The 12,531-nt window shown below is 39.2% G+C and overlaps 1 protein-coding gene across 3 annotated transcripts in view; it reads right to left on the bottom strand.

Moving 5' to 3' along the window:
- hhip (hedgehog interacting protein) overlaps nt 1–9,114 on the bottom strand; it is a 175,661-nt gene extending 166,547 nt beyond the window's left edge. For all 3 annotated transcript variants that reach the window (XR_013497730.1, XM_078212128.1, XM_078212117.1), the window contains exons 1-2: nt 8,495–9,114; nt 1,453–1,648 (exon numbers count right to left, since the gene is read on the bottom strand). Coding sequence is in view for 2 of the 3 variants with exons in the window: in XM_078212128.1 (XP_078068254.1) it covers nt 1,453–1,648; nt 8,495–8,755 (457 nt within the window). In the remaining variant the exon portion in view is untranslated. The remainder of the gene's footprint in view (nt 1–1,452; nt 1,649–8,494) is intronic.
- Nucleotides 9,115–12,531: the final 3,417 nt, after the last annotated feature.

The following is a 12,531-nucleotide window of genomic DNA, read 5'->3' as shown; positions in this document are numbered from 1 at the left end:
GTCAAAAGGCTTCTTTGAAATTAAAGATTGTACATCCACAATGTTAGTAACAACAAAAAGTCACTTTCAAGTTTAAAAACAAAAAAATCTGACATTCTGGACAATTTTCTTTGATTTGATTAACTTCTGTTGCATAATTCTCTAGAAACTTAATTCTAATTGGGTACTTTAAACAAATACAATTAGGGTGCATGTCAATGACCACTCTGTCAACAAAAATTTGTTTTCTATCTTTGGTATCAAAACAAAAGCTTTCAATTAGCACCGACCTCTGCAATAGCAAATGGTGCCACATGCTGATTATAAGCATCTGTCTAACATAGGCAAATCTTCTAGCTTGGCTAAAAAACAGGCTGCTGGTTCACTTATGCACACCCCTGAGCCCCATCCATGTCCCAGTGCTAAAGTTATGCTTTCATCTGGTTATCTTCCAAGACAACCTGGGTGGTCACCCAAAGCACTTGACATCTTGATGCACTTCAGCAGTTTTACATATACACAAACTTTGTAGAAAAATAAATTTGTCATTCGTCACCACATATGTTGATCTGGGGAGAAAGGTTCCTGTGGCACCAGCTCCTGTGCTGCTCAAGACACTCCAATTAACTCTTTTGCTCAATTTAACTGCAATTTAAAAAAAAATTAAGTAGTAAGTCCCAGAAAAATGAGGACAAGGTCACGAGGGTCAGGGATTAGTTAATTTTTTTGAGTGGGAAAAGCATACAAAAATTCCCCAATGCATTATGGTTTGTGCATAATATCTACCAAAATTTAATCTGTTATGACTGCCTAGCAAGCAGACTTGGAAAATGTAACCCCCCACCCCCTTTCAGTCTGCAGGGAAATGTGATAAAAAGCAAGAACCAGCTGTATGCAGGGAACTGTGGAAAAATATCAGTAGTTTTGTGGGTAAAATAATAATATTTTCATTTTCCAGGGAATTTGTGAAACCACACAAAAGGAAATGAAGAGCACTCCTTTAGAAATGTTTCCTTTTTTAAAAAACAGAAGTCCTGCATTGAATTTAAACACAATATTAAAGATATAAGCTTTGTGGCAAAAGAATTCATCTCCACCAAAGAATAAGATGCAGAATGAAATACCACGCATCTTGTATTTCATATTTATTAGGGCAGTGTTAATATAACTTATTTCAGCTATCATTGTATTATCAATGCTGCTTTTAATTGTTAAAAAAGCGGTGGCAGCAGTCTTTCCTGAATGTTGCTACAACTCCAAACATGGTGGCAGCAACATCTGCTATCAGTACTGAAGTAATGACTTTTCAGTAAGCATTCGTTTTGTTTAATGGTACCCATGACCACCCCTTTCATTGCATACCAGAGGACCATGGCTCTGCTATAGATACCCCCACATTGATTCATCATGCATCAACAAGGTATGAGGATTTATATGATTTCAGGGTTCATTCAAATGTCTTGCCTTTATTACCTGCAATGTGACTTCTGCAGGCAAAGTAGAACTGTTTGCAATAATCTCTGCACAAGATGGGAAAATCTAGCTCATTGTTTGATGCTTCTTCTTGGTCAGGTAAGTGAAATAAATTCTGTGCATATGGTGAACATTGGGCACACTTGATTTCCTCCAGCAACCTTGCACATTCTGTGTTGTTTGTAACAGAAAATACCTAAAAATCAAACAGCAGAAAGATGTAAGCAAAAGCAAACTGAATTTTAAAAAAACACCCTGGCTTGGAAATAATATGTCTCACATTGGATTTTTACAGTACTTTCTTGCTTTTAAGAATATAGATAAAGTAGAATGTATCCCTTATTTTAAATCTAGTGAACCAAGTAATAAATGTTTACTAAATTCCAGAATGTATTTGCTCTTTCTTTTCTTCCATAAACGGAAGATTGCGTTGAATAAATGTTTTAAAGGACAAACTAAGAAGTGTCAACATAAAAAATTCCAAATGTCACAGCACATAAGAAAAGCTTTACTCAGGCCACAACAATATGTATGTTTTCCATTATGTTACGATCCTACCCCAAATCCCCCACTGTAGGAATTCTTGGTGGGAGTTCTACTGATGCCCTCTTGGTTTGTAATGTTTTCAAGTGTGATTATAAAACTTGAAAGAAATAATAATGGTCACAAAATACATCATTCAGCTCCATAAGATTATAAATTTCCTCAAGTAACTTTCAATGGAAAAATATTTACAGCAGCTAAATTAAATTATGTTGGGAGTGTTGGCAGATTTTTGTTTCTAAATATACTGAAATTGCTAAAACCATTTAACAACCTTGTTTTCCTTAATGTCTGATAATCCTATTGTCCATCTTTCTAAAGTAATTTATGCTCTTTCTCCTTTAATATGTTGTACATGTTACTAACTTATAGTTAGTATACAGTGTAATTCAACAGGGTTTAGTGTGTAAATAATTTAATGCTTATGTCACTTATTATGAACTAAGGGCAGTGGGCAGTCTATGAAAAAGCATTTCAACCCAACATTCACAATTTTGGTTTGTTTGTAGTGACATAAGAAAAAAACGTTACTTTCCTATCTTTCACAGTCTGAAGCAGTATAATCTTAGACCAAACTCATTATATTTAAAGTTGCATTTAGAAGAAAGTCCAGTGTTAACATAGAGACTAAACTGCAGCCAAGTGTTATTCTTAATAAGGTTTTCCAGTGGAAAATGCTGCTTCTTTAAAAATAACAACTTATTTCAATCATTCCCTAAATGTCTAAAGCTAAATTTGCAATTCAAACATTTTTTTTTTAAAAGAAAGGCGTAATGATTTATATACTGGTACATTGAAATAAAACTAAATGATTCAAATCCTGCGTGCCAGCTGTCAAATAGCATCCTCCTCTTCTGGCCGTCACAGACCCTAATTTCACTATTAAGGTATTTATATAGAGACATACACTGCTAAAGATTCTAATCACTACAATCACATTTACTATTTCTGGAATGTGTTTTTGGTCACATATAAACCCAAACAATAGATTAGGCAATAGGATTATTTAAATTATCTGAAATGAAATACAGTATTTTCTCTGTTTATTTCATGCTGTTTCCACACAGCGGGACCTACACATTTTTCTCTGTGTGAGGTCTACAGGGTACATACCCTTGAAGAGACAGATAGAGCCATCATTATAACACACACCCGATGTTCTCTCCCACTGGAAACAATGGGAGCGCACACAGGGCAATACAAGCATGCAATGACTAGCCCTCTGCATCTGTTGCATACATAGTAGAACTAGCTGCAATTGTTTACAATGAGAGAAGATACAGATAGATCATGTGAAGTACAATAAAGGATGCATCTCAAACTTTAACTAAAAATGCTTAAAACCAGCATTTTTTTGTACCAGCTGACCTAAGAATTTGAAGGTAGATATGAAAAAAAAACACATGATCCGTGCACTTTCTATCCTCAGAACACTTCATTGGTGCTGCTCATTTCACTTGTCCTAGGGTCTGCAAATCAATCCCAGTCTTGACACTGCATACCATGTACTTATACCTCCTGTTCAGCGAGGAGGTATACCTTCCTCAGAAGACAATAATAGCATCTTACTCGTGTCGTTCTGTTAAAAGGGATGGAGTTTTGACAATTGAACCTTAAAACTTTATTATTTTTATTTAATCAGTTGATCTCTTCTGGAGCCACTCAAATATTTATAGGTACAATAATGATCCATTCCATGCTTTCTGGGAAGTTATGCTCAAAAGTAGCATGGATCAGAGAATCAGCGCCACAGCCCTATTTCTGATCCCCACTGCCTTCTAATGCAGCAGCCCACTGGGAGTATAGAATTGGTGACTCTTATATCAATTGGGCTTATCTCCTTGCCACTGCTACTGGGAAGTGTGATTGCAATTAAACATATTGTGATCAGAAGTTCTGCAATCTGATTAGTTGAACTGACTCCACAACATGACAGACCTACGTCACATGCCTGCAAATAATTTTCATAATATAGATAGATTTTATCTTTTTTTCTTTCACTTGTTGTGCACTTTCTTTTTCAGCAGCCACTGCAACACAGGAGGCACTCTTCTGGAGTCCAAATATTGTCATCCTGGTTGAGAACAAAAAATACAGGGTAACCGTATCAGGTGAATTCTGGTAACAGGTCTGAAACCTGACTCAGATTGGAAAAATCAATGGTGCAAGCAATAAATTACTCACATAAAATGTTGAGAATGGTTGAGAATTATCTTCATCCTTTATATATTTTTCTATATAATATCTTATCTTTGAAACAATGGGAATTTTGAAAGTCAGTTGATGCCTAATACCAGTAGAAACCAAGCATTTTAGGGACTCGGCATCTATTAACACCTTTTAGTAGTAATACACAATGACAGTTTTTTCTTTGACTCAAAAAAAAGGAAAAAAAACTTTGCATCAGTTTGCTGGTCACTACATGGTAATTGGGTTAAGAAATTGCAGGCACTAGGCTGCAAGGAAAAAATAAACTTAAACTGGATAAATTTTCCAGTACGACTAAGGTTTCTAAATTTTTATTTGAGTTAGTATACATCCTTTTGCCATTGAAAAGTATAAAAGACAAATATTTATTGTGGCACTTTTTATTGTATTGTCTGTATGCCTCTATTTTCAATGGGGATGTATATATACACAAATCATACCTTGCAGTGAATAAATTAATGGCAATAATATAATAAACATCCAGCAAATAAATTAGCCAAAACTTACTTTAAAAGCTGCAATTAAAAATAATACATCAGCGTTAACATTTTACCTGGAATGTTCCTTAAAGGTATGTGAGTTTTCAAAGGACACATAGCATCAAGGCAATTGAAGTTATTTTAATATTCCTTTTATGCAACTACGGTTTAAAAGAAAAATACAGAATACAGAAGTACCCCCACAGCATACATCTTCTAAAGCCCTTGTGAAGATGGACATAAGCATTATTATCTGTTTCCTCAATAACTGTAATGTGCAGCTTACCATCAATTTTGAGGAAAATCAACTTTGGTATACAGCATTATTTCTGATCCTGCTGATGCTATGCAGGTTGAAAAGAGTAAAATATTAGATGAGGTAAATCTACATGACCAAAGCTTGGCTTTCATAAACCTCTTGCCAGTAAGAGGAAGGAAATGAGGAGGTTAATGTCTTGGGAAAGGAAAAGCAAAGCAGGACCATGCCAACTTGGCAGAAAACCCACCCGAAAAGCAGAGTGTTTTATATTTCAGGGCAGTAAGAGACTGTATAGTTTGCTTGTGGGACAAAAGATAAAACGTGCAAACTTAGAGCACATTCAAGTCATAAACTGTCAAAAATGCTGATCATACTGCTGTTCAGTTAAGGGATTGCAATCTTCCTTATGTTGATGACAAATTATGCAAAGCACTGTGATATGAGTTTCATGCTAGCTGGATAAAAAGTGCAATTCATTGATCATATTTATTCTATGTCCTTTTAGTCTCAATAAACAGTTTCAGGTTGCTTTCAATGAATCTGTAATATGTAGGTTCTAGAGTCAACCTTTGACCTGTTATGTATGACATTGTGAACTGCAGACTATTTACCTGATGCTGTTTGGCAATATGTCCAACATAAAAGTTATTGAGTTGTATAAAATCTTAACACTGAAGATATTCAATAATCTCTAAAGCTATTAGAACCTCATAATATTTCCACACAGCAGGTTGTTTCACACAAATAGACAAGTAGCCGCTTTAAGGTTGTTTAATTCTTCATGTTCTCCACTGTATATTTAAGAGTACCAAGTTGGCACAGAACAGTTGGTGATAATTTATAAACAAAAATACTACATGGTTGTGCATGGGTGGTCCAGATAACCAAAGGGATAGGACTGAGCTTACTTAATGCCAGTGGATGTGATTTGATAATATCACAGTGGAAAACATGACTGGGATTTATATCTAATGTAAGGCTATTTCAATGTGTTGTTAATGGGAACAATTACAATTCTCAAAGATAATTGTTTGGGTCATGAAAAGAAGGGAGGTCTTCATTAGGATAATTGTAAAGACAAATGAGATTAATACTAAGGGTGTAGCTAGAAACATTTTTAGGATGAGAGATGGAAACTGAAGAGTTGCAGAGGTTAGAGTTTCTAATTGTACAGAATTAAGTAATGGGAGAGTTTCCCCCATAGAAGTGTTATTTGGAGTACAAGCACCACAGATGGCAACATAAGCATGCATCTGGATATAAGAATTAATAATAGCATATCATTGATTGCATGTAACAACACAATTTTGGTATAAAGTACATTCAGTGTATTTTCCTCATGAAGAAATTCTCAAGTTTGCCTATCAAATCCCACACCTCAGTTCAGTAAAGTTTGCCAGTACTTGGGCAGGCCATTAGATGGAGCACCACATAGAAGCTGTTGAAGAGGAAATACTGAAATTCTCTGTCTCTTTTTAACTTCCCCTTGCAGTACCATCACACAAGTTTGGAAACCACAAAATTGTGTCAATGTGGTCACAGGGAAAGTCTGCTGCCCCAAGACTATCCCACCCACCTGGCTGTGAGATGGTTTATCTGTAGAGAAAAATACATTTAAAGTATATTTGTAAAACCAAGAATTGGAATGATGATGGATGCACAAGATTTAAAGTACAGGCAAGCAGAAAAATCTGCCAGTTTTATTATTTTGGGTGTTTTTTTAAAAACTAAATGGACTTCTCTTCTGAAGATTAAGTACAAGTATCAGAGTTCTGAAATGTCATCAATAGCTTAGTTTTTGCACGATTTTATTCCAAGAATTTTGCTTAATGCAGTCTATGAAACATTTCTGAGTACCCAAACTACATGCCAACTATCTTTAATAACGTATTATTATTGCACTCACATCAACCAAACAGGAATCTGACAAAATCAATTCAACAAAAATCTGTCTGATCCTACTTGTTATGCACTCGCTGTTCTGGTTGCCAAATAAATGATAACATTTAAATTTTAAAAAAACTTGTTTTCTCCAGTAATAAGATTAATTTCCTCTTTTTGTTATTAAGAGTAATAGATGAAATCATCAAGCTGCATGTGATTAAACACAACACATTGAAAACTACCAAAAATTCAAACATTATCCTAACATGCTTCGGAATGATTAGTGTTGCTATTGACTAACATAAAACATGTGTGCAGTCCTTCTTTCATCTCAAAATCACTCAAAACAGAAGTAAGACTTAATAATTTGGTCCTTTCATAGTACCAGCTTTAACACTAGATGAGTTTGTCGCTCAGTTACATTTGTATAACAAAGGCAGTTGTCAGGTTAGTGAAATAGCAAGAGCAAACAGATTAGTGTGAGGGGAACAACACTTGAAAACTATCCCTTAGACAAACTTGGCTCTCAAATTATCCAAGGTGAAAAGAGCACGAAGCTGTAACTCAGCCAGACTAAATTCTCTAATAAACTCTTCCTTTACTAGCCATGTGTTCAGACAGCAAGCTATCCAAAACACTTGAAAGATACTTGGGATAAAAAGTTGCAGAAAAATTAATGAAGAGGCATTATAATGCATGGCATTCCCAGAAATAGTCAAACAATATTTTTGAATTTGTTTGAATGCATAAATAAGTGTCGCTTCAGTTACATATCATCCCTGTTTACCCCTTTACACTTACATACTTTTAACCCCGATCATTTCCATCCGAAAAAACCTTTCCCCCTCTCTCAAATATTACCCCATATGGTCGAAATAAAAAGCAACTCAACAGCTGAAAACCTGCAGTAAGGCGTTCTCACTCATCTGGGAATATAAATAGTAGGACAAATGCTCACTCAAAAGGCACGGACATTTGGACAGAGCTTGGACTGAAGGAGAATGATGTTCTCCAGTTTCACCCATTAGTGAACCAACTAACAAACACAATGGTGTTGTTGTTATTCTTTTGCCATAAGCAACAGGACTCTGTGTGTGGGCAGCAGTTTAGTGGGGAGGAGGATAAGTCGACCCCTTTTTGTCCTATTGATTTTTTCTATTTGCATGACTTGAGCAAATTAAATGATGCAATATGGCTTTTTGTTACAAAACAAAGTGAAAGATACCACCCAGACGCATATGTTGATTCGTAGAAGCTGTTTACATGAGAATAGAGTGAAATCTACCGTGAACCTAGCATAAAAATTCGATTCAGCCTGGGTATTTCTTATTATGTTGAGGCCAACAACGCTGGAACACGAGTTTTGAAGCGACCTCTGTGCTGCCACTGTAGAGTTTTCCAAGCAAGAACACCTGAATATTTGTGACACATATCCTAACTTTACTCCGTCATCGCGATTATGATTAGTTTCCTTATCATGCCCCACAAAAGTTTTATCCCTGCCTCCCCGTAAAGATCGAGCCTTAATTATACAGCCTTTATTAAAAGGTGATTGATAACTATGGTAACTGAAATTACAGTACTGCTCTGTGCTCAATGTGATGGACACATCATACTAACCGTACGCACATCGTGCATTTTATTCAAACCTTATACGTGAAAAATTTACCTGGGGATCAACGAATTGCTGCCTGCTCACGGGGCAGCAGGACAGCCGGGTGTAGAGTTTGTGACAGATGTACCCACTGGCGTCCAGTGCCAACAGTCTCCTGTCCCTCTTCTTCAAGCGGCGCGGCGCACTCCCATCCAGGCACCTCCTCACCGGAGATTTCTCACTCCTTTCACGCGACTTTGCTTCGCTGTCAAACAAGTTAGCGGCTACCACCAGTACCAGGACAAACTTTAACGACACTTTTGCGTTCATCTTCATCCTACAGTATTGTAATATACTTGAAATCCTTTTTATGGTTCACTTCAAACAAATCATAACTTCTCAACACAGGAATTAAGTTTTTTTTTTAAAAAAAGGTGCCAGAAAATAAATACATGCACACATATACAGAGTTGTTTTAACAATTGTTATCCGTGTGTAGGAGAGTGGAGTGCACTGGTTGAAGCAGCAGCTGCTTGTGCTGCGAACTGGTTGTCGGGTGTGAGCAGCAGCAGCAGTGGCGCGCGCTCCGGATGGATGTGAGCAGGTAGCGCCCCCCCCGGCCCCCTCTGTGGGTGTGTTTGGGGGGGGGGGGCTCGTTCCCCCACCCCCGACACGGAATCACCCCCCCCCCCCCCAATAACCACGTGCACGCGCGGAGTGACGTCATTGCCAGGAACCCGGCGCGGTCGGGTGCGCGCGGCGCCAGAAGGCTGCTGCTGAGGTAAACCCGGGAAACACTCAAAAACATTCAGCAACAAGTGTAACGCACTGCATCGCCCCGGACATTGCTTCAAGCTCCATACCACTGCTGGGGGGAGAGAGGTATGGGCATTCTCTCTCCCCCCCCCCCCCTCGGGATCAGGCTCCCTACAAGTTCTCGCTAAGTGAGGGAAGTTGCACCGCGATCTGTTGCTGTTTTCTCATATTAGCAGTGTCATGTGCTTACGAATGGATGCTATTCGTAAGTTTAATTGAGCAACTTATCCACATGAAACGGCTCCCGAATAATTTAACAGTCAATCGTTCCTATAGCAAAATGTATGACTGGATATGTATATTTTAATGTAAATGTTTATAATAGAGATAGGGGAGGGTCCGTGAGACGACTTACAGTGTAGTAACCTGTTGAATTAAGTTTGAGGAAACGATTGGGAACTGGATACTATTCCAGAGAGTAGTGCCCACATGATAGGTAAGTTAAATGGGGAAACTGGAATTAAATATTGAACACAAATAAGATGGATTCGTTACAGCAATACCACAGTGAAATATTTTAAAACTCGTAATGAGGTCTTTTGCGGTCCCCATGAAAAGGGACATGGTCACACTTACAAGGCAAATGTATTGATACCATTCAGTATTCAAATATAATTTATTATCATCTACAAGAATTTTCCTGAAAACCTGCACAATAATACTGGAGTATCTACTCTGTTTCCCGGTCATGGTCAAAGAGGTTTTCAGCATGGAAACAGGCCCTTCGGCCCAACTTCTCCATGCCACTCAGTTTTTACCATTAAGCTAGTTCCAATTGCCTGTGTTTGGCCCATATCCCTTTATACCAGACTTACCCATGTAACTGTGAATGCTTTTTAAAAGCAAAATTGTATCCACCTCTGATACGACCTCTGGCAACTTATTCCAGACACACTCAACCCTCTGTGTGAAAAAATTGCCCCTCTTGGCCCTTTTGTGTGTCCCTTCGCACCTTAAACCGATGCCCTCCAGTTTTAGACTCCCCTACCGTTGGGAAAAGATGTTGACTACCTTATCTATGCCCCTCATTGTTTTATAGACCTCTATAAGATCACCCCTAAGCCTCCTAGCTCCAGGGAAAAAAGACACAGGGTGGAATTTTACTAGATTTTTTCTAAGTGTCCAGCTAGCCTGAAAATGGGAGAGTTCCAGATCTGTCTTTTGAGCGAGTTTTCATGTCCAATCTTATGCACTCTGCTTCTAAAAAGGTGGACTAGTCAGTTTCTAGCCAGAGAGGCTGTGGGTGGGGCTTAACTCTCCAGTTAGCCTGTAGAAGGAGGTATTGTGCATGTGCAGACCTCTGATGCTGCACATGCACATTATCAGTAGCAGGGGTCTGATAGATAAGAGAGAGAGCTGTCAGGCCCCTGCTGTTGCAGGGAACCTCAACTAGTTCCCCACCCCCCACCACCACCACCATTGTGGGGGCCCGCAGTCCGAGATGCAGCCCCCATCGCCCAGATTGATCGCGGCCCCGTTCCCTCCCCTACCGATTGCAGGAAGAGTGGCAGTGGAACCCCCACTCCCTCCCCACTGATTGCAGATAGAGTGGTAGTGGCTCCCATTGGCCCTGGCCTGCCCCCGGCACTGCCTGATGGGCATTACCCAGGTGCCCTGTCAGCGAGAGGCTGATCGCATTGGAAATCCGGGTGTCGTAAAATCGTGACAGGCACGAAAATGGACAACAGTCGCGCTAGCCGCTTTACACCCAATTTTGCAACATTTTCCCTCCACGTAAAGAGGTCGTTAAAATTCTGCTCCCAGTCTATCCAGCCTCTCATAACACAAACCAGCAAGCCCGGTAGCATCCTAGTAAACCTTTTCTGCACTCTTTCTAGTTTAATAATATCTTTTCCAAAGTAGGGTGACCAGAACTGTACACAGTATTCCAAATGTGGCCTTACCCCAATGTCTTGTACAACTTCAACAAGACGTCCCAACTCCTGTATTCAATGTTCTGACCAATGAAATCAAGCATGCTGAATGCTTTTTTCACCATTCTGTCCACTTGTGACTCCACTTTCAAGGAGCTATGAACCTGTACCCCTAGATCTCTTTGTTCTGTAACTCTCCCCATCACCCTACCATTAATTGAGTAAGTCCCGTCTTGGTTCAATCTACCAAAATGCATCACCTTGCATTTATCTGAATTAAACTCCATCTGCCATTCATCAGCCCACTGGCCCAATTGATCAGGATCCCGTTGCAATCCAAGATGACCTCCTTCACTGTCTGCTATGCCACCAATCTTGGTGTAATTTGCAAACTTACTAACCATGCCTCCTATATTCTCATCCAAATCATTAATATAAATGACAAATAACAGTGGACCCAGCACTAACCCCTGAGGCACACCGCTGCGCACAGACCTCCAGTTTGAAAAACAACCCTCGACAACCATCCTCTGTCTTCTGTCGTCAAGCCAATTTTGTATCCATTTAGCTACCTCACCCCGGATCCTGTGACATTTAACCTGATGCAGCAACCTACCATGCGATACCTTGTCTAAGGCCTTGCTAAAGTCCATGTAGACAACATCAACTGCACTGCCCTCATCTACCTTTTTGGTTACCCCTTCAAAAAAACTCAATCAAATTTGTGAGACATGATCTTCCACTCACAAAGCCATGCTGACTGTCCCTAATCTGTCTTTGCCTCTCTAAATGCCTGTACATCCTGTATATCAGAATACCTTCGAACAACTTATTCACTACAAATGTCAGGCCTGTAGTTCCCAGGCTTTTCCATGCAGCCCTTCTTACATAAAAACATAGAAGATAGGAACAGGAGGAGATCATTTGGCCCTTCGATCCTGCTTCACCATTCATTATGATCATGGCTATCATCTAACTCAATAGCCTAATCCTGCTTTTTCCCCATAATCTTCCCCAAGGGCTATATCCAGCCGCCTCTTGAATGCATTCAATGTTTTGGCATTATTCATTACCACTTCCTGTGGTAACGAATTCCACAGGCTCACCACTCTTTGGATGAAGAAATGTCTCCTCACCTCTGTCTTAAATGGTTTACCCTGAATCCTCAGACTGTGACCCCTGGTTCAGGACCCCCTTCCCCTCCCCCCAATTCAGGAATATCTTTCCTGCATGTACCCTGTCTAGTCCTGTTAGAATTTTATAAGTCTCTATGAGATTCCCCTCATTTGTCTGAACTCCAGCAAAAACAATCCTAACCTAGTCAATCTCTCCTCATACATCAGTCCCACCATCCCCGGAATTAGCCTGGTAAACCTTTGCTGCATTCCCTCGAGAGCAAGAACATCCTTCCTCAGAAAAGGA

Source organism: Mustelus asterias, chromosome 1 (genome assembly GCF_964213995.1).
Source record: "Mustelus asterias chromosome 1, sMusAst1.hap1.1, whole genome shotgun sequence".
In the NCBI taxonomy this organism is placed as follows: domain Eukaryota; kingdom Metazoa; phylum Chordata; class Chondrichthyes; order Carcharhiniformes; family Triakidae; genus Mustelus; species Mustelus asterias.
This window is presented reverse-complemented; position numbering and strand designations above follow the sequence as displayed.